Source organism: Nasonia vitripennis (assembly GCF_009193385.2).
Source record: "Nasonia vitripennis strain AsymCx chromosome 2 unlocalized genomic scaffold, Nvit_psr_1.1 chr2_random0007, whole genome shotgun sequence".
NCBI classification, from domain to species: domain Eukaryota; kingdom Metazoa; phylum Arthropoda; class Insecta; order Hymenoptera; family Pteromalidae; genus Nasonia; species Nasonia vitripennis.
The window spans coordinates 51,035-72,578 of NW_022279614.1; the positions used below are offsets into that span (position 1 = coordinate 51,035).

The following is a 21,544-nucleotide window of genomic DNA, read 5'->3' on the forward strand; positions in this document are numbered from 1 at the left end:
AACGCTAGTAAACTACTACTTAGCAACACTGTATTTAAACGTATAGCGCGTTTTTCTCGAGTAAATGTAAGTATTTTCGAATATATGTGCAAAGAATTGTTTATAATAATAACGCTAGGCTATGCGAGCTGATAAACGCCTAAATGTCAGTTCCGTAACCGTCAGTTCCGTAACACATAATACAGTAAGTATCATTAATACATTAATAATATCTTAATCATTGCTTTTTTAGTATTTAAATGGCTCCAGTTACAAGGAAACGTCTAATAAGACATGTTGAAGAAAAAAACAAAGAAGTCCAAAGTAAAAAAACTCCGATTACAAGAAAAAAGAAGGTTTGAATTACTTTAAATTTTCATATAAGTTTTAAAATTTCAAGCGCGTGTATATTTCTTCAAAATTCTGTATTCTATATGTATATGCACATATGTGTGTGTGTGTGTGTCTATATATATATATATATATATATATATATATATATAGTCGTAATCTATCAACGTATCTACAGGTGGTAACTACAGCGATCCGGCAAGAGAGATTAGAACGTCGGCGATTGCAGCAATGAGCCAGACGACAAAACATAAAAAAAGATCCTATTGCGTATCAAGAATACTGTAGTAATGAGAGGGAGAGAAAGCGCAAGCACCTGGTAAAGAGCGTCGGTGAATTATCGGAGAGAGATCAAAGAGCAAGGAGGAAGAAGAACAGAGAGTATCAAAGAGCGTCACGACTCCGGAAACGTGTCGCCAAAAATTCGCCGATAAATGACGAAGAAAATTTGCTCTCATCAATGTCACAATTATCAATCGATGCTGAATCTGCTCCTAACGCTACTATTGATAATAGTTTGAAAAAGTTTCCAAGCGCAAGATCTAAAGCAGCTAAAAAGAGCTCCAAAACCGTCTGCTCCGTACAAAAAAAAAATCAAAAGCTGATACAATCAAACATTTTGTTAAAAAGGAAGGTCAAAACTCTTCAAAGAAGGAATGATCGTTTAAAAAAGCAGTCTGAAAAAATAAGCTTTTCGCCAAAGTCGAGTGTGAGAAGATTTCTTAATAGTAAACAAACTACTCGAGATGATATTCAACAAAAACTGGTAGGTGTAGGCTATGTTTTTTGTCCATGCGATGATTGTAATGATAAATATATTAATTCATAATTGTAGGTATTTAGTGAGGCACTGCGACTTCAACTTCAAGCATCTTATGCAACAACCAAGAAAGAAAGAGACAAAAGATTTCTACGTTTTACATTGGCTGGTAAAGTGTTAAAAAAATATAAGTGCCTTGCACAAACTAGGCGGATTATACCTCAAGTAAAGAAAAACACCACTGACGATCAAGGATCATTACAAAAAAATAGATATATAAAATATTTTAGTGATATGGTATTGCACATAAAAGAGTACTTCAAGGAAAATAGCACCATTGACCCCGGCAAGAGAAATTTCAAAAAAGTAAATGGAGAACAATGTCAAGTACAGTACTTGAATGCGAGCATGAAAGATTTGTATTCAAAATTTTCTGCAGAGAAGTCATTCATAGTAAGTTATTCAACTTTTTGTAAGTATCGTCCAGTAAACTGCATTGCTCCAAAAGTGAATGAGCGAGATACCTGTGCTTGTATCACCCATGTCAACTTTGAATTTATTCAAAAAGTTCTACATGCAAAGAAGATAATTCAAGAAAATTCAACCTATAAATTAGTAGAGAGTTTAGTGTGTAATAACAGAAGTACCGATTGCTTTTCAAGAACATGTGATAAATGCAAGAGTAAGGAAATTGTATTTTGTATCATATTGATCTGGCTCAAGAGTTAAATTACTCAAAATGGGTAAACAAAAAAGAGACTCGTGTGAGTGCCAAGACTAAGAAGAATATACTAGTCAACATAACTCGTACAGAAACTTTCACTAGTAGTATTAATGACATTATAAAGTTATTCAAAAGTGAATTAATTTTATTTTTGTCTCATGAACAACGAGTTTTCCATCAAGGAAATTATTTTAATCAATTGACTGAATCATTAAATAAAGAAGAATGTGTTGTACTAATGGATTTCAGTGAAAACTATATGTGCAAATATAGTACTGAAGTACACTCTGTGCACTTTGGTGCCAGCAGACAGCAAGTAACACTTCATACCGGAATGTTCTACAGTGAATCATTTTCAAATGGATTTGCTACGGCATCAGAAAGTTTAAGGCATGACGCTGTTGCTGTTTTGGCTCATGTGTTCGATATTTTGGATCACTTCTTGTCTGACTTGCCATTTATAAACACAGTTAACTTCAAGAGTGATGGTCCTACAAACCAATACAAAAACAAGACATTATTTTTTCTTATCACTCAAGTTTTACCCCAACGGTATGCACAGATAAGAAAAATAACCTACAACTATAGTGAGTCTGGTCATGGTAAAGGGCCTGCTGATGGCATTGGTGGAGCTTTAAAACGTCTAGCTGATGACCAAGTTAAATATGGAAGAGATGTTTCTAATTTTGATGCTTTTCTTTCTATAATTAAAGAGAAGTCAAAAAAGATTTATATTTCTTCGATAACTGAAGTAGACATTTCAAAAGTAGAAAATCAAGTGTCGAATGAAATCAAATGTTATAATGGTACCCGACAAATGTACCAATTTACTTGGAGAGTAGAAAATTCTACTAAAATTTATTTTAACAAACTCAGCTGCTTGATTTGCCTACCAGGTGAAAAATGTCGACATTTTTTCCTTGGAACTATGGAGTACATGGAAAATGCTGCGGTGCCAGTCAAAGAAAAACCCAAAGTTCAGGAGAAAAAAATAAAAAAAGATGCTATATACACCAAAGAAACAACTCTGAACGAATCTACTGTGGCAACGACTGCATCATTATCTATAAGTTCCAGAAGAAGTTCAAGGTAAATTGTACACAATTGTAATTTTTGAAAAATTATTCCTACAATAATAAAAATAATTAAGTAATTTTAATTTTCAGGGTGCCGGTAGCAAAATCAGATGATCAATATCATTTTTATTAAATCAAAATTAAAATAAAATAACATGTGCTATTAGTTAAATTAAAATTTAATGGAGTTTTAGTAGCGAATTACAAAAATGTCAGTTCCGTAACCTAGTCAAATATGGATTCTTAACATAACTTTTTATAAGTAATATGCTGTGGTTTAGCTTTAGGGACTTGTTTTGTATGTAATTACAAGTAGAATAACCGTCCGGCAGGTTAAAAATAGTCGATTTTAGCATAGAACATTTGTGTGCCCGTTTTGAGCCAGTTACGGCAGAATCACCCATATAAGTGTTTAGTGGATGCAAGAGTATAATAAAAGGTTCACCAATTTAAGATTTTAAATTTACATAATACTTAAAATCTTAAATTGGTGAACCTTTTATTATATTCTTGCGTCCACTAAACACTTATGTATGTATGGATATGTATAACATACTTATACAACTACCGCATAGAAACACAAAGTCTAAAATGATAAAACTTTAATCTTGCTTGCATTGAACGTAACACTATGCCTCATAATTATAAAAAATACAAATGTAAATCATTAACTAAATGATATATGATTACTGCATCACAGAATCGACTTCTCAAACAAATATCGATCAAGGTACTTTTACTAAATTTACTATATTATACATGGTGATGAAAGCAATATAAGTGACTTGCTGCTGTCAGCCACAGGCAGCGTAGCACAAGTTTTGTGGACGACAAAAAAATAAATATATAAACTATAATATACTATGAGTTCAAGCGTTTAGTTTCAAAAGTTTAGTTTAGGCATAGTGTAAAATATAGTATATTTAATATATATATATATAGTGAATTTGGCTGAAAAAAGTTGGTTTGAGCAATTATGATGTGTAATATAAGGTCACTTCTCATGAACATCAGGTCCTGCGCACGGTCGGAAAGTTATTTTTGGTGAATGAGGCTTCACTACTAGAAAGACTTTTTTCAATTGGGTACTTAGAATTTTTAAATACTGTGAATTTATTCAAAATTTAATTTTCTAAAAAATTGCCAGAGTACTTTTATGAAAAACCCTTTTTGTAAAAAATGGCTAAGAAAGATAGAGACTAGAAGCGAAAAGACCAACAAAATTGTATTTTAGAAGGGGGAGGATACGGAGAGGATTTGATCAAAGAAGACTGAGGTTAACAGGAAGGGAAACATAAGAATGGAGCAGTAAATGACAATAGAGAAGAGGAGAGCTAGATAACTACTGATGAGAGAAAAGAGGAGAAGAAGAGGTGAATGCAGAAGGAGCACTAGTAGTATCGGACAAAATTATTGTGCAAGCGGAAGGAACGCGATATACATAGGACTAATTGAGAGAGAAAACGGCGGAGGTAGGGAGGAGACCAGAGCTGGAGGGGTAAAGAGGTAGCAATAGACAGAGGGCGGAGCAATTAGGCTCAGAGGAATGAGGGAGAGAAGAAGAAAAAGAGATTTAAATTAGATTATAACTGATTTATTAACGCCCAGATCCAAGGGCCTAAATACATAAAAACTTGCGATATTTACATGCAAATTACAAAAATATGAGTTGCTAAACACACGCTTGAAGTACCAGGATTTTTTGCTGAGTATAAGTGCCGTACTAATATTCGGCAATTTTCAGAGTAAGATTTGCAAAAGAAGAATTTGCTTACATTGAGCGCTGTACTCGAGTTGCAATCTTGTCGCTATAATTATGAATTAAGTAAATATGTCGTCGCTCCCTACGAAGAGTAGCACTGTTCAAATTTCCCGTCATAAGTAGCACAATTCATTTGACGCACGCTAGACTAGTACAACTCAAAATTTTCCGCTAAAACTAGCACAACTCGCGCATTTGCCGCGAAAACTAGCACAACTTAAACTTTCAACAGCGATTTTCTATAAAAATTTCCCGATTTTTGCAAAACTGTCCCAAATGAACATTTTTAAATATTCACAATTTACAACTTTTTACCGAATTTAAAATTGTTTTCACAAATACAATAATTTTTTACAAGCATTTATTTAAATTGTTCCTTTTATTTTAGAAATTCTCGAAACTGTTTAAAACTCTGAGGTCTGTCTTTGTCCAAGGTTTTCATGAACTTAAATAACCCAATAATCCAATAAAAACGTAAAATACTCACATTTTAAGTAATAAGAGTCGCGAGTTGTGCTGGTCTTCGTGGGAAATACGTGAGTTGTGCTAGTTTTTGTTTGAAAATTTGAGCTGTGCTAGTCTTTGTACGGAGCGACGATGTAAACATAGCTAAGACTAGAGACGCGATTAAATTACATATTTCTGCTCTTGAGTTAGTAAGTAGTTAAGTGACCTGTCCTTGAAGATATTGGACGTAGGGCTGAGCCGTATTTTTCCGGCATCAAGTCTCAAATATGCGTCCTTTTGATTAAGAATGTACGGCGCACAGTGTACCAATATTTAATTTTTGTGGCCAGAATTCGTTCGGCAAGCCCAATTGCAAACATTGTTAATGAAAAAAATTGCAAAATGCTCGTGTAATTATTTTTGTTCGTGTAAAAACCTATATATAATAAGAGGTTACGCAACCTAAAGGAAAACACACTAATCTCTGAAATGTCAAAATCCTGATTTTTACTAAAATCGCTTAAACAGTAAAAAAAGATGGAAAGAGTATATTTTGGATTTTCGATCTGTAGGCTCTGAAAACATGAAATATCAATTCTAAATTCATATTTTATAAACCGTCAATACTAAATCGGTGTTTTAGAAGCATTAATAATATTGCAAAAATAATTGAAATTGACTCAATAGTAATACTTTATTTAGATTATTGTTTTTATGTATATTTTGCCTGCTCGGCTACACGTGTACACTATCACGAAATTGTCTGCGCAATCAATGTTGTTTTTTTTTGTAGGTTGGTAGCGGAGGTAAGATCCGCTACGCGGCTTGACTTGCGTCAATTCGCCGACCCGACTGCTGTTTAGTGGTGGCAGGGAAATACGCCCTGTGGTCCTTGAGTGGTTCTTTGGAGTAGTTTACTTTGTTGCTCCTTATCGCTGTGGCCTCTTGTAGTGTTTGTCGTTGTGTTCAGTGCAGGCCTTTTAACCTCTCACCTCCACCCGCGTAAAAGCGAGCTCATCGAGCACGCGAGAGAAGTGACAGGTGATCTTCTATAGGTGATTACATTCTAATGCCTGTTTTTATGTAGAATTCGCATAATGATTGTATGGACAGTGCGTCCATAGAGGCCAGGATAGAGCTGGCGTCAAAGGTAATAGTATTGTATTGAATTCTTAGGGTTTCTTTGAATTCGTCTCTAAGAATAATAAGTATTGATTACACTCCCATGTTAAGTGTTGCAGGTCGCAGTATTCGTGTCCACAGATGCACGTGGGGCTGTCAAGGAGGTTTATTTTAAATAGTTTTTCTGGAGTGCAGCGAGAGGCTGTGAGGATTCTGAGGTAAATACTAATCTGTTCTTTGTTGAGGTTATTAAGGATTTTTTTATGTTGTTTGGATGAGTGAATGCTAGTTTTTTGAGGTAATCCTTTCCTTTTTTTGTCAAGCTGCTCTGAGTGAAAGTTATGCCACTTAGCATCGAGTAGGTGGATTTGAGAGATAAACAATTGATACTAGTTGGTTTTAAATGTTAATGTATCGTTCAGTTCTATGGCATTTTTTGCCTCCCTATCTGCTGTGGTGTTGCCTGTACTATCTCTGTGGCCAGGTATCCAGACTAGACTAACTTTGTTTTTATTTTTTTGGATGAACTGGATGTTCAGTTTGCATTCCAAGATAAGGGCTGAGGTGGTGGCATTGCAGGTTGTATTTTTGATAAGGTGAATTGCGGTTTTCGAGTCGGAAAAGATAGTTGAGTCCTTAAGGTTTCTATTTTTAATGTATCGGAGTGCCATTAATATTGCGTAAGTCTCAGATTCTGTACTAGTGGAAGAGTTTTTGATTTTATATTTTAATTCATTGTTTTAATTTTCATGGTATACGGCCAGTCCTTGACTGCCAGCCCATGCCTGAGAGGATGGGCTGCATCAACAAAGATTCTATCGCACGCTGGAAAATTCCGCAGAACTAGCTGGTTCAAACTAATACCAACTTTGCTTGCCGAATCCTAGGCGATATTCTTAACGTCGATGTCTGTGTCTTGGCATTCAAGTGGAAATTCGTATGGGACAGGTAGTTCTGTTTGGAATATAACAGGTAATGTGTCTTTTATTTCTTTATAGTACTTTATTGTGGTTTTCATGATAAATTTGGATTTGTTTTTAGTGTTTTTTTCTACTGATTCTATTATTGATTTAATATAATTTATGAGGGTTTTTTTAATGCTTGCTGATTTCATAATGTATTTCTTTATTAGGATTTCCCTGCGGTGTTCGAGTGTGGTTTCTCCAGCTGCATTGAGAGCAAGGATGTTGGATGAGAATCTCGGGATGCCCAGGCATATTTTCAATCCTGTGTTGTGGACCGATTCGAGCTTTTTAAGGTGGCAGTTAGCTGTGTTTGAGAAGCATGAGCATCCCCATTCCAGGATGGACCTAGTGACGGCTTTGTATGTATTTAAATGTAAGGGAGGTTTAACTCCGAACTTTTTATTTGAGAAGGCTTTGAGAATGTTTAAGTTACTCATTGCTCTATTTTTAATGTCTTTGATGTGGGGTAACCATCTCAATTTAGAGTCGAAAATTACACTTAAGAATTTTACTTGGTCTGCAGGGAAAATGTCTGTTTTATCTATTTGTATTTTTATGTGTTTTAGGGATTCTCTTCTGTTGTTTATCAGAATAAACTGAGACTTGTTTGGGACAATCTTTAGGCCTCTTTGTTTAAGCCAATGCCTAAGCTGGTTAGCACCTTCCTCGATGGCCTCAGCTGCCCTTAGTGGATTGGAGTGTGTGAAGGTAATTGCACAGTCATCAGTAAACTGGAAGTTGCTACATTGCCCCATGTTGCAGACAATTTTTCTAACGTAGATATTGAAGAGAATAGGGCTTAGAACCGAGCCTTGTGGGAGTCCTTTTGTGGTGGATTTGTCTTCAATATATTTCTTGTTGAGGTAGAAGGATATGTTTCTAAAAGTTACTATTTTCTGGATGAAGGCAGTGGTTTTGCTACCAATCTTCAGTTCAATGAGGTCTTGTATAAGAGTGTTAGGGTCCACATTGTCAAAGGCTCCTTCGATATCAAGCATAAGGACAGCGAAGACTTGTTTTTTAGATAGGGAGAGGTAAGCCTTACTGGCTAGGAGGGTTGTACTATCTTGGGTAGATTTTTGTTTGCGAAAGCCAAATTTTGAGGGAGGAATTATATAATCATTTTTCACGTACCAGTCTAACCTTTTTTTACGATTTTTTCCAGAAGTTTTAGGAGGTTGGAGGCCAAGGCAATGGGTCTGTACCCTTTGTTGCCCGGTTTGGGGATAAGTATCGTAATATATTCGGACCATTGTGGGGGAAAAGCATTTTGTTCCAGTATAGAATTCAAGGTTTTTCTGATATTTTCTTTGACTGATTTCGGTAGTTTTTTTATAATTTCATTTGATATTAAATCTCTGCTCGGAGAGGATTTTTCTTTTAGGGAACCTATAGCCGCACAAAATTCACTTTGGGATATTGGTTGATCAAGGTGGTGATTGTAAATGTCAGGTGGGATAGGGATCGGGTTTGAGTGAGTACTGGAGCAGATCTTTTGGATGGTGTTTTTAATGTTTGGATCTTCGTTATCGAGATTATCTATGCTATTTGGCGTTGCTAGATCTTTTTAGACCTTTGATGGATTCCCAAATAGTTTTAGTTTTGGACGTCGGGCTCAATGATTGCAAGTATTTTTTTGTGTACTCTTGTTTGGTTTTTTTAGCTATGAGCTTAAATTGTTCATTTGTCTGTACGTATTTTGTGTACGTATTTGAGATGCGGTTTTTACGGTATTCCGCAGTGGCATTTTTTCTGTTTTCGACTGCCGAGTCCAGTTCCGAAGACCACCGTATAGATTTGGGGTTCTTTATTATTCGTTCACCTTTGGATATTTTCGCTCCCGCCTTCTTAATGCATACTATTATACAATTGGTAATTTTTTCGTAAGCCTCTGTGGGATTCGTGAGGTTGAGATCTTCGTTTCCGACTCTATATTCTACCTCAGATTGACATTTGGTCCAATTAACTTTATTGGTGTTTAATTTGGTTCTGTTAGTTGCAGGTTTGTCTATTAGGGATGCGATTTTGATGGCGACTGGAAGATGGTCACTACCTTTACCGCCCTCCAGTACCTGCCATTGGGTTTTGTGAATCAGGTTTATAGATATGATGGAAATGTCTGGGGATCCTGGTCTATTGCCTAGCTTGGGGATGAGCATAGACTGAGGGGGTTCGTTTAAAACTACTAGATTGGAATTAATTAATTTAATTAACTAACTGTTTTCCCACTTTTTCTGTTTTTCCGGTGCTCCACATATCGTGATGTGCGTTGAAATCTCCGCAGATTATAACATTTTTAAATTGATCAATGCAATTATTTACGTAGCTAGAATTTCGAAGCCGTTAAATTCTCGGTTCAGTGAAATAGTTTTGTAGCTGAGATTATCTCTTATCGCGGATAATAGTCCGCCCCCGTTCGTGTCGGTTATCCCGTCTTTCCTAATACAGTTAATCCTTTAAGTCGCATAATTTCCTGGTCTTTAAGCCACGTTTTCTTTAAACAGGCTACAGAGAAACCATTAAGGAGCATTTCCAGTTCGTAGTTCTTGCCCCTCAGGCTACGACAATTCCATTGCAGAATATCAAATTGTGTTTGTTGGGCCATTTTGATTCCTTTGAATACGGAGGGTTTTGCAAGGGCTGGTTACTTGGTGTTGGTGCTGTATAATTCCACAGAGGCTCACGCGTTTTGATACCAATCTGAGAGAGTATTGATGCCACAGGTGTGCGTCATTACGATATTTAAAGGACCTATTTTGATTAGTGGATTTATTCATGAACTTGTTTGGTTTCTTGTTGATAGGTCTATTTACACAGAGCACGCAGTCGTTTTTAAAATTAAATTCGAGGGATGTATAAAACTTATCTTTAATAAAACCATGATCGCGAGTAAAATAAATATTAGGACTATTGTTAAAACTAGAGTTAAGAAGGAAGATATTTAATCTTTCCTTTTTTCTTTGGTGATGGTTAAGGTAAAAATCGCTTTGCACAAATTGTTGTTCTGTTGGATGGACGCGTTCATAATCGCGCACATGCTCTCACATGAGGCCGAAGTTGAAGTGGACAGGGGAAACTTTCTGCTGTACTGTATCATGGCATACATTCGCTCGACAAGGCCAAGCTCCCGCAGTCGCTCCAGATTTTCACGAATGGTGAGTAAAAGCTTCCAGTGCACTGACCCTGCGGAGGAATATGTTCTTTATGTCAAAGGTAGCTGGCTACTGTGGTTATTTGAAAAATTTTCAATTTCGTTGAGCGCGTACTTTTTCTATTTTTGAAACTTCTCGAAAGCTCTCGATAAATCAGAATTAACGGTTCAAACCTGTTGCGTTTCACGTTCGAAGTCAATGAAAAGTCGACAACGTCGTTTCCGTATGGCTTAAAAAAAGCACGACTAAACTAGCTTCGCACCAGCCTCATTATTCAAACTTGTCGCGGGAGAGCATCAAGGGACAATGGACAATCTACGCTCTCGATACTCGAATTTCGCTCGAGTCAGCGGAGAGGAATACATGTATATACATACACAGTCACGCGGTGCCCGGATTTCGGTGTACCGCGAGAGGCCCAGGACAAGAGCAGCAACTTGTCTCTTAGTATATAGCATGGGGAAGTCTGAGCTCCGGAGACCGCACCTTCTTGCGGCTCAGCGACGACTTGGACGGACTTCTCCTGCTGCGTCTTCGAGTGGAAATATTTATTGCGTTGCAGCGGGATATGTCGCTGCCAGGGTTTTCTGCGAAATATTTAAGGGCCGAAGTTTTTTTGCTGATCTGCTTTGTTTTATATTTGGACTCTATAACATTGGTGTTTATATTGGGGTATGTTTGTATAGCGCTAGGTAAGGTTATTGTGTTTTGATTCGTTTGGCCACTTGCCTCTATCTCATCGTCCATTTGGACTATAGGAGAGTCCGGCCTTCTACGTTTCGGTGTGATTGGTAAACAGTTGTAGCTTGGGTTTACTAATTGAGTGTTATTAATTGCTTGAGAGTATGGTCTTGTTGATTTTGGATTTCCGTAGTGGTGTAGACACCCAGAGTTATATACATTTTTTGCATGTGATAAGGGTATATTTTTTGTAGCCATGGCATATTTAATCTCCGATTGTTCTATAAGTCTAGAGCACGTTTTGTCTAGGGCTGAGTGGTCGCCTTTGCAATTTATGCAACGTTTAGAGAGCATTCATTTTCCGCTTTTGCTGTTCGTATGTTCGGTTGAGCATTCGAGGCAAATGGGTTTCCTACCGCAGTTTGCAGCCGCGTGTCCAAATCGGTAACAGGTTTTACATTGTAAAACGTTGAAAATGTATGGGTAAACTTTTACTCAAACTCCGAAGAATTTGACTTTCTCCGGTAGACTTGGTGATTTAAAAAAAAGTTTTAATGGAGTTAGTAGGGATAAGCGTGTCGTTTTCTTTCTTAAAAATTCTTTCGATTTTCGCGTCTTTATACTTGTCCTCTATCGCTAGTTTTAGCTTTCCTACAGAATATACCGGGTCCAATTCGTGCACTTGGCCTATTTTCAGTACTTTAAAGTTAGGGATGTATGGGATCCAATGTTCGGGGAGATTCAAGTTTTTTTCAACTATTTGATTCGCTTCCTCAAGCGTAGGGAATACGATCTCTATTTTTCGTGGGCCTATTTTCCTCACGTTTTCGAAATTGGCTTGCGCTTTCAATAAGATTTCCCCTAGTCTGAGTGGGTCAATATTCCCGATATTAGTCTTCTCCTCGTCTCCAGATTCAATGTGCATGACGAAGGGTGCTTGGGAAGGGGAGTTCTATTGGTTGGATGTGAAATCAAGGATTCGGGAATCTTGGGTGTTAGGTGGATCCATGGTCACGATACTGCGATTCGGGTTTTATATTGGGAAAGAGTTTTTATAATGAACCTTTTGAGTTGCTCTATTCTGGCCTATATGATTAATCAGCTTATAGCTTATAAGGATTTAGCGACATGCAAGCAAAAAAAAAAAGAAAACAAGCATCAAAATTCAGTCCCAACAGAGCACATACCTTAACAATAAGTTTAATAACGTATTTTAATCCCTCTGTTACAGGTTGAATTGGCGTCAGTGAGAGGCTTTGGTGGCACGGCTGTTGGCACCTGTCGACAAGCGGTCTCGGCCTATTCGTCTGCTGTGGAGCTGTGTATTCGGGAGGTGTTGTCGCTGCGGCAGTCGGAGTCGGAATCTCATCAATGTTGTTCCCTGCTACAATATATCGTGCAGCCGAGGAGCAATCACATTGATTGTCGTCGCGCCGAGGAAAATAACCTCACCTGCCAGCCTCGTGGAGCAGCGGTGGCTCACCTGCGGGCTTGGCAGGCGACTATGTCCTTCACGGTAGCGCCGCCGCAGTCCGTCAGGGGTTGTCGGGTACCGCTGTACCGACGCAGCCAGCACGCACCTGCTCCTGTACCCACTAGGAGTCGCGTTGCGACACGAGTAAGCGGATTCGGGATGGGCAAAGTGCGCGGCACGAGGCAGACTGACGAGTGCGCATCACGGCCGCGCATCTGTGAGCGTACCGCGGTAGCTTGGTGGGGGCGATCGAGAGAGAGAGAGAGAGAGAGAGAGAGAGAGAGAGGGAGAGAGAGAGAGAGAGAGAGAGCGAGCGCGCGCGCGAAGAGAGGGCCCCGTGCGCGAAACCGAGTATCATCGCGGAGTCGGTGAGACTAGTGGGGGGAGCGCGCATACACCACTAGCGCGCACCACTAAACGAGCCATGCTACCGCACTGGCGCGGCCCACGACTGCACGATGACTTGAATATAATTTTAGCGCTAGATGCCGCGTCAGGACGATATGACATGTTCGCGCTGTCTCTTTCTCGCTCGTTAGACGCGGACGGAAGGGAGCGTTCGGGCGGTTGACGCCGGCGGTGTCGCGCCGCCGTTAATTAATATAGGGGGCGCGGATTCGGGTTTTCCGGGAACGCGCAGGACTATGAGAATGAATGAGACTTCCTTCTCGTACACAATATCCTCGACTGCTGAACCGACCGGACCTACTTGCTACCGCCAACCATATTCCAAGTGGATCGAGAGATTTAGATTTAGATTTTAGATTTATTAGATTTATTTGGCGTACAATATGTTGTACGATAAATTGTATACAGCAGGAATAGTAGTACAGCAAAAATGTGTATTGTGATAGTATGATAATGTGAAGATGGGTCAAGCGAGAGTGTGTGAGTGTGTGCGTTTGCGTGAATGTGTACAAGCGTGTGTGTGTGTGCGTTTGAGTGAATGTGTACAAGCGATTCAAGTGTTTGTGTTTTCAAGCTCAAGAAAGTGCTTTTTAGCTAGTCTCTTGAAACCTGAGACAGATGTAGTGTTACGAATGTGAGATGGTAGGTTGTTCCGTAGGTATGAGGCGCTGATATGAAACGAGTTCCTCAGCGTCTCCGTCGCGAATGTCGGAATATCCAGAGGTATCACCTCCCCCCTAACAGGCCGAAGTGTCACGCGGAAGTCAAAGTATGCCAGTACGTATGATGGTACGGCTGTGTTAAACATTTTTCTTAGGAAACAAACAGTGAAATACTTCCTGCGTCCGGCAGTGGTTAGCCACTGCAACTCCCGCCTGTATGGGGAGATGTGCTCATCTCTTCTTACACCATAGATGTACCGAATTCCTATATTCACGAGCCTCTGAAGTTTTAGGTCGAGTTCCTGCGTCAGGGCACAGTATACGAGGGAACAATATTCTATAAGAGGAAACAGGAGGGCCTGCAATAAGTGCTTGCGCAACCTGAGATTGGTGCTTTTCCTGAAAAAGTAAAGCCTGTACATTAGTGTGTGAGCACGCTTACACACTTGTGTAATATGCTCCCTCCACGTAAGCTTAGAGTCGAGCACCAATCCCAGATTACGCACGGAAGATTCAAAGCTGACCTGGGCACCCCCTATGTTAATGAAAGTGTTAGCTGTTGAGGGTAATGCGTTTATGTAGTAGGGAGAGCCCAGGACAATTGCTTTAGTTTTAGCAACATTAAGTTTTAGCTTATTCTGTGCAGCCCAACCAGTAATCCTCTCAGCATTGGCACTCATCTTGTTTGATAAAGAATCGAGCTCTTCGAGGTGGCATTGACTGTAAATTTGCAAGTCATCCGCGTAGATGAGATGGAAAACATCGGTATCAAGGCAGAAACCGATGTCATTGATGTACAATGCAAACAGCAGTGGACCCAGAACGGACCCCTGCGGGACGCCGATGTTGAGACGCCGAGGAGAAGCACGTTCGTTATTGTCACCAACGACGGCCTGCTCTCTACCAGAGAGGTAGGAGGCAAACCAGCGGATGACTTGCTTTGAGAAGCCGAGAGAGAGAGAGAGAGAGAGAGAGAGAGAGAGAGAGAGAGAGAGAGAGAGAGAGAGAGAGAGTGGAAGTCGCCGGATAGTAGAAGGAAGTTGGAGTCGAAGAAGAAGATTAAGTAAGTTGTTGCATATTCGGCACGATGGCCACTAATTATTGGTCGTGGATGTATTGGTTGGGGTACGCAACGCGGAACGAAATTACGTGTGTCGAGAACGAGAGAATACTCGTTTCGGGGCGTTGAGACGCGGTCGATCTAACTGGATCCCGCCATTTTAATAAATCTGTTGAGCCGCTGTCGATTGCTCAGCAATCCAGCAACGTACTCGGAGAATTGTCAATCTTCTGTTGATCGTTAAGCGATCCAGAAATCGTCGACTAATTGGGTAGCGCCGCTGTTGATCGCCAAGCGATCTAGCTTCGAACAAGGGCAACATCACAATTTTTATGTTAAATTGACTAAATAACATCGATCTTAAATGCTTCTTCTCTATTATTTTAACTTCGTTTAATACTGTAGACGCGTTTCATGCGAAACAACTATTGCTTGCATGTTTCACATCTACCAGGCGTCATAGACAGCTCATTTTTTTTTACTTAAAATGATTTGGCTTGTCGAGCGAATTTTGACCACAAAAAGTGATTTTTGGTACACTGTGCGGCGATACATTTCGATAGTGGCCTTAAGAATAGTAAAGAATGAAGGGCTTGCTCCGGTTGATCGTTATAATTCTTCTTTTAGGGTGGAAAGAGATCTTGCTGAGTAATACTGCTTGAGTACAGCGTTCCTCCTTGATTTAAAGATGTACCGTATCGCTGTATTGCATAGTCTTTGAAGTTTTGAGGCTAAATAGCCGTAAAGGTCTAAAAATAGACAGGCGTAGTCAAAGTGCGGTAGCACAAGGCAATTTACCAACTGCGCTTTTTAACTACTTGGTAAGAAGTATACCTTGTATCTAAGACAGTAAAAAACGTAGTGCGCCCTTAAGAAACCCGTAAGATGTGGCTGTTCTACGTAAGAGTTTTGGAGAATGTTAATCCATGATTTTTTACATTATTAACAAGAGGGATTACAGAGCCGTCATGCAAAATGGGAGCCATTAAACTCGGATAAATTCGTATGTGATTCTGATCGGTACCAATGAGCATCGTCTTTGTTTTGGCAATATTTAAAGATAAGCCGTTTTTCTTGGCCCAGCATCTTCATTTAGTTTAGCAACACTGAAATTTGAAGGTCATCGGCAAATAACATTCTGCAATGTTTTAATATTGAAATTATTGAGTTGATATAAATCAGGACGATTACTGGACCAAGAGACAATCTTTGGAGAACGTCAGATGTGTTAAAAATCTAGAGATGTTTCCGTCTAAGTCTGAAACCAAGATATTGTAGTTTTCTTAGTAGAGTCTTATAATCAATAGAGTCGAATGCGCGTTTTAAGTAGAATAGCAGTAATAAGGTTAGTAGTAAGCCGTTCTTAGGTCCATGCTAAGTGTCCTTCTCAATTTTTAAGAGCGCTTTTTCAGTAGTATGATTCCTTTTAAAATCAGATTGAAAAGATGAAATGAGAGAATTCATTAATTTGTCTTTGGTGAAAAATACAGGGAAAATTTGGATTTTCCACGTATTAGGCCAACCCTGCGTAAGAGGCTCCAACACTTAGACAGGTCAAGGCAATGTCTTGTTAGATACTCGTTTGAAGCTTTCTTGATATCGGCTATGACTTGTCGTCTTGCTAGGCGATACTCCTGGTACAAAAGTAAGTTTTTCATTCGCTTCGCACGCTCGTACAAACCGTCGGTTTCTACGAAGAGTAGTAGATTTCAGAACTCTCGTCGAAGACTAGTACGTTTCGTTGTTTGTCGCAAAGACTAGCACTTTTCACTTTTCGCCGCGAAAAGCAGCACGTTTCATGGCTCAAACTAATGCTCTTTGTAGTACGAGAAAAACTTATTTATGAACGCCAAAGTGGTAAATAGTAACATTCACATACTAGTCATCTAGTACAAAAATTATTAAACTATTATAAGTTTCATAAATATTTTAACCTTAAAGCCCCGAAACCGCTGAGTGTTTTCGTGAAAAGTGCTAGTCTTCGCGGCAAAGACGTGAAATGAGCTAGTCTTTGCGGCAAAGTTGTGAAAAGTGCTAGTCTTCGTGGCAAAAGCTTGACCTGTGCTACTTTTCGCGGCGAAAAATGAAAGGAACTACTTATCTAGAGGGATTTGAAACGTGGTAGTCTTCGTAGGGAGCGACGAAACGATCTCGATCTTTGCATTTTGCTCAGTTCAGGCGTAAACCAGGAGGCTGGGCGCTGCTGGTGCTTGCGCATGGTAAACGGTGCGCGTGATTTAAGTAAGTTGATTGCGATACGTTAAAAACTTTCAAGTTTTATTTTTTAAACAGCCATGTGATTGAGACTGCTTTAATTACTCTGGACTGAGAATAGGAGCGTCTGCGAAGGAAGTGGAATGAAAACTGCGGAAATCGCAGGAAGCAAGCTCTATGTTCTCTTTAGAGAGAGTATTGAATAAAAAATCGATTATTCTGAATTAATGACCGTTAATAAATATCAAGTAGTAGCCTCTGAGAACACTCGACGTTGATCATGAAGAATTCTGTATCGTTAATGGAGGCTATTTGAAAAGCCTCGAACAAAGGAAAGTTTGTATAATGTGCAGGGAAATTGAGCGGTTTGTTCTTCAGCGCGTATACAAACATTCCTTTTCGTTTGGCCCACGTATGTAACACTGTGTGACACTATTTCGAACACCAAACGCACTATAATCACACATTCAATTTTGATAATTTTGACATAAAAGATAAAGAGCCGAATCTAAACAAAAGATTGATTTTCGAAATAATACATATACACCTACAAACTAATAGCATTAATAAGAAGGAAGATAGCATTAATAATACACAAACCTAATACACTGATTAAAATGTAAACAAAACAAAAGCGATTGACGTCAGAATTGTGACGTCGGTATAGAAATTGTCAACAAACCGCTCGATTTCCCTGCAAATTATATAAGCGCGTGAAAATCGAAAAACGAACGAATTTGGAACTGAACAGCTGAGAGAGCAACACCTCTATCACCTCTCCCCCCGCCGTCCGATGGGGACGAGACATATCCCGCAATATCCGAATGTAAATACCGGCGATCGACCACAAATTCTGTAAGTGTATTCTTAATTACTCGCTATTGTTTTTAATACCGTGATTTCATGTACATAGTATTAATATGAAATAAGCAGTTTCCTGATGAGGGTGGCATTGTCCACCGAAACGTCGAAGGAAGAATAAAGAAGAACCCTGGTTTTCTTCTCTCCTTCCTTACGTACAAATTGCCTCGGGTATACCGATAGAGCCAAGATCATTCTATTTTGAATAACCACCGAGGGATCGAGTCAACGTAGAAGAATTACTACTCTCTCTTCAAATAATTGAAGCCTTTTATATTGAACGTGGTGGACGTCATATAAGGGTGTTAGACAGATTTCCGAGATTGTTAGGATATTGACATGCTTGTCAAAAAGAAAGATTTTAATTTAATTTGAATGCCCTTTAATTGAGTTTGCATTGATTTAAGCTATACGTAATAGACCATGCTTGCGTATGTAACACTCATTTTCATTTACGGGTTGACTTAAATCACTAGCGCTTATAGAGCGAGTCGCTGTTTGTCAGGACATAAGCTCGAGATCGCCGCTAGTAATTGTATTGATGACTTCCGACGTATCGTTCTTGCGTACAAAGACATTTGCTTCGCGAGTCCATACATATTTATATCATATTACACAAGCACCAGTTTAACCGCTAGACATAAGTTATAAACATGAAGCGACAACATTACGTAGAATTTGATGGGTAATTCGCCTTCATTCATATAGATATCGCAAAACTTCAACATACTATACGCGAGAGAGCGTGAGAGAGAGAGAGAGAGAGAGAGAGAGAGAGAGAGAGAGAGAGAGAGAGAGAGAGAGAGAGAGAGAGAGATACTCACGCAACACACATGGCATCTACACATATACACACAAAAGTACACACACATTAATAAACTTAACACAAGTAAACAGAAATAAATAAGGTAAGATAAAAAACCAGGTACAAAATACTGTGAATCTGTTCAGAAAAGCAATAGAGTTTATTATTATGTAAATAAACGAAAATTCCAGGGGCAAGTTAAACTCTCTTAAGCTATTTCGTTATCTTCCTGTACAATATAAATCACTAAATGCAGCAATACAGATGCTTTTCATTAATTTAAACACACACACACACACACACACACACACACACATATATATATATATATATATATATATATATATATATATAAAATTTACTTGTTTATTTGTATTACATCAATCAAACAAAGGTAATTTTTAAGGAATTCTCGAAAGTTCTGTTTTCCAGGATATTCATGAATAAAATATTACAACAGTTTTCTGTAGCTCTAAGCTGTAATACATTGATTTTAATCATTCTCAAAATTATTACATTGAAAAGAATCTCATGAAAGAATAATGAGACACATGGATAAACATTTATAACATTTGTATTAAAATCTTTAGACATTCTTCCAAGAAATAACACTGATAGATGGTCTAAAATATCATATTAAGCTATTATACCTAGCTCAAACTGAATTCCTTCCATGCTAGCATGCCCCCATCTATCATCTCTTTTAGAAATAAGTATTTTAAATATACAGTATTGCATATTAATCCATTTATATATTAAATACGAAATGTAACGCAAATCAAAGAATTGTGAGTCTGTAACAGTGTACGCGCTCGTGTGCGTGTATGTATGTTGTGCACATTTGAATTCTTCAAATTTATTTATTCCTGTTTACAAATTCTACCTCGATTTTCTACCTTTTAATAAATAAAATTAGTTTTTCACAAATTCGGAAAATATATGGAAAAATCGTGTACTTTAATAGGTAAGCAAAAATTGTGAGATACTGGAATGGATTTTTAATTTTAAATTCACTGAAAAAAGTATATTTTTAATAATCGTAGTTTACAAATATAAAATACGTTGTATATTTTGACAAAATAGATATTTGTAATCACTTTATGTTTTTGCAATGTCCATTGGACATGAGCCAGAAGGATTAGATTGTGTATTTCCTATCGGTGGACCACTAGGACTCACAATGGTTGGTGGAATTGCAGGCTTGATAAATCTATCCGAAGCTCGTCTACTTGATGGCGCTAAAATATGGCTCTAAAATTGTTTTTTAATAATTAATGCAAATGTTTCGTAATTAATTTAATGTTCAGTGACACATTAACAATAAAAATTTGATGGACTCACTCCTGATGGTGGTGAAGTACTCGCAAATGACAGTGTTGTAGGTTGTCCACAAGCATAACAACGATTAGCATTCAAGTTTTCTCGAGATGAAGAACCTTTAAATGTAAAAATATTTTTTAGAAATATTAACTTATTAAATAGAACGCTTACACACACACGTACACACGCACATATACACACACAGAGCAAAGATCCGCGCAGGGATATCCCGTATGTGATGCATCTCCTAGGTGGTGGATAGGGGAATGCTCATTGGCGCATTGAGGTCTCATCAACCGGCCAGAGGGTAGAGCAGAAATAAAATATGCTTCGCGGACCAAACAGGCTAGAAGAAGAAACCCCGAAAATAAATCAAACATGAATAGTGAGTTAATAACATTACTACTCCAAGCAGGTTAAGCCACAGAGGCCAGTCCCACCACCGATTCCAATCGGGTGAAAAACTCGATCGTCAGCGTTGACCCCACGGAGTTTCAGAGGGGGGAGGCGAACTCAGTTAGATGCCGCAGAGTTTAGTCACTTGACCCATGCTGCATGTAGAGACGCAGGTGATATGGAATTGGAGGTGGATGCAGCCAGCGACAAAAGAGCTGCTTGCGTATCGCACAAGAATGCGCGCTTGGACCATCTTGGCAACAAAATCGAGGAATTAATCGACTATGTCAAGAACAGGAACAATGTGCACAAACAGATTAAGGATCTTGCCCAAAGCATAAGGGCAAGCTATAGAAATCTCTGCACGGCAGATGATAACTTACAGCAAAGCTAACGCACGGGAACTCAGGGGAGGGAAACCCAGACAACCCCGAGTCTTAGATTTCGAAAGGCGGGTACAACAAAAGAAGCCCTAACTACTCCGCAGGGTAGGAATAAAGGGAATAAAGCAGAGGGTGATAAACCTAAAAAGGCAGCGTGACAGGAAGTCGTCATAAGAAAGTCAAAGAAAAAGGAGAAAAGGGCAAGCAAAGAGGATAAAAGTGTCCTTGGCGTTACAAAATAGATTAGGACCAGCAAAGACAGACCGAAGCAGGCAAGACCCCCGAAACCGGATGCTCTAATCATTAAGGGTGCAGAAGGTAAGAGCTATGCAGACATTTTGTTAAAAATAAAAGCGGCTCCTTCACCTAACAAACTGGGAGATAGCGTAAACAGTATGCAGAACAGTAGCAGAAGACCTTCTTACAGAGCTTAAACGCACGAGAAAGCAAAACCTCGGACTTTCAAATAGCGGTTAAAGCAGTACTAGTGAAAGGAGATACAATAAAAGCACTACAGCAAGAAGAGACCATTAAATTAAGAGATCTGGACATGTTTACCTCAAAAGAGTGACACTGGAGTAATTGATGGCAGCTATGTTGACGTTAGAGAATGGTTGGTACGCAGTAAACAACTACCAACTACGTAAGGACCATTTTTAAGAAGGTTAGAAATGACGAAGAGAAAAGAAGGGAAAGACAAGGCGAAACGGCCGAGTTAAATGTTGCTAGACGAAGGCCACTAAATCGTAAATACGAAACGCTTTTTGCGCTGATGCAGAGGAACAAAGGTCACAGAGTCAAGCTTTTACTCCTCTACCCGATGCAAAGAAACGTAGGAGCTTGGGTCGAGAAGCACTAAGCGCTCCTCGGACTAATGCAGAAGAACGTAGAAGCTTGGGTCGAGAAGCTCTAAGCGCTCCTCGGACCGTTGCAGAGGAACGT

At 38.9% G+C, this 21,544-nt stretch overlaps 2 protein-coding genes across 2 annotated transcripts in view; one reads left to right on the forward strand and one right to left on the reverse strand.

Annotated features, from left to right (window-relative positions):
• The first annotated feature begins 1,427 nt into the window (after positions 1-1,427).
• On the forward strand, positions 1,428-3,048 carry LOC107982089. The gene is made up of 2 exons (XM_031925195.1): positions 1,428-2,903; positions 2,981-3,048. Exons 1-2 carry the CDS (start codon positions 2,053-2,055, stop codon positions 3,021-3,023), a joined length of 894 nt encoding a protein of 297 aa, XP_031781055.1. The 5' UTR covers positions 1,428-2,052; the 3' UTR covers positions 3,024-3,048.
• Positions 3,049-19,235: 16,187 nt separating this feature from the next.
• Positions 19,236-21,544, reverse strand: part of LOC100114150 (coiled-coil domain-containing protein 6) — a 119,651-nt gene continuing 117,342 nt past the window's right edge. Inside the window, exons 5-6 of the mRNA XM_031925194.2 lie at positions 19,845-19,939; positions 19,236-19,754 (exon numbers count right to left, since the gene is read on the reverse strand). Of these exons, the coding sequence (XP_031781054.1) occupies positions 19,602-19,754; positions 19,845-19,939 (248 nt within the window). The 3' untranslated portion in view covers positions 19,236-19,601. The remainder of the gene's footprint in view (positions 19,755-19,844; positions 19,940-21,544) is intronic.

Excerpts from the sequence above, each read along its gene's own strand:
- LOC107982089 (XM_031925195.1), top strand. The coding sequence starts at position 2,053 with ATGGATTTCAGTGAAAACTATATGTGCAAATATAGTACTGAAGTACAC. Across the intron at positions 2,904-2,980 it reads AGTTCCAGAAGAAGTTCAAG|GGTGCCGGTAGCAAAATCAG; the intron begins GTAAATTGTACA and ends TTTAATTTTCAG.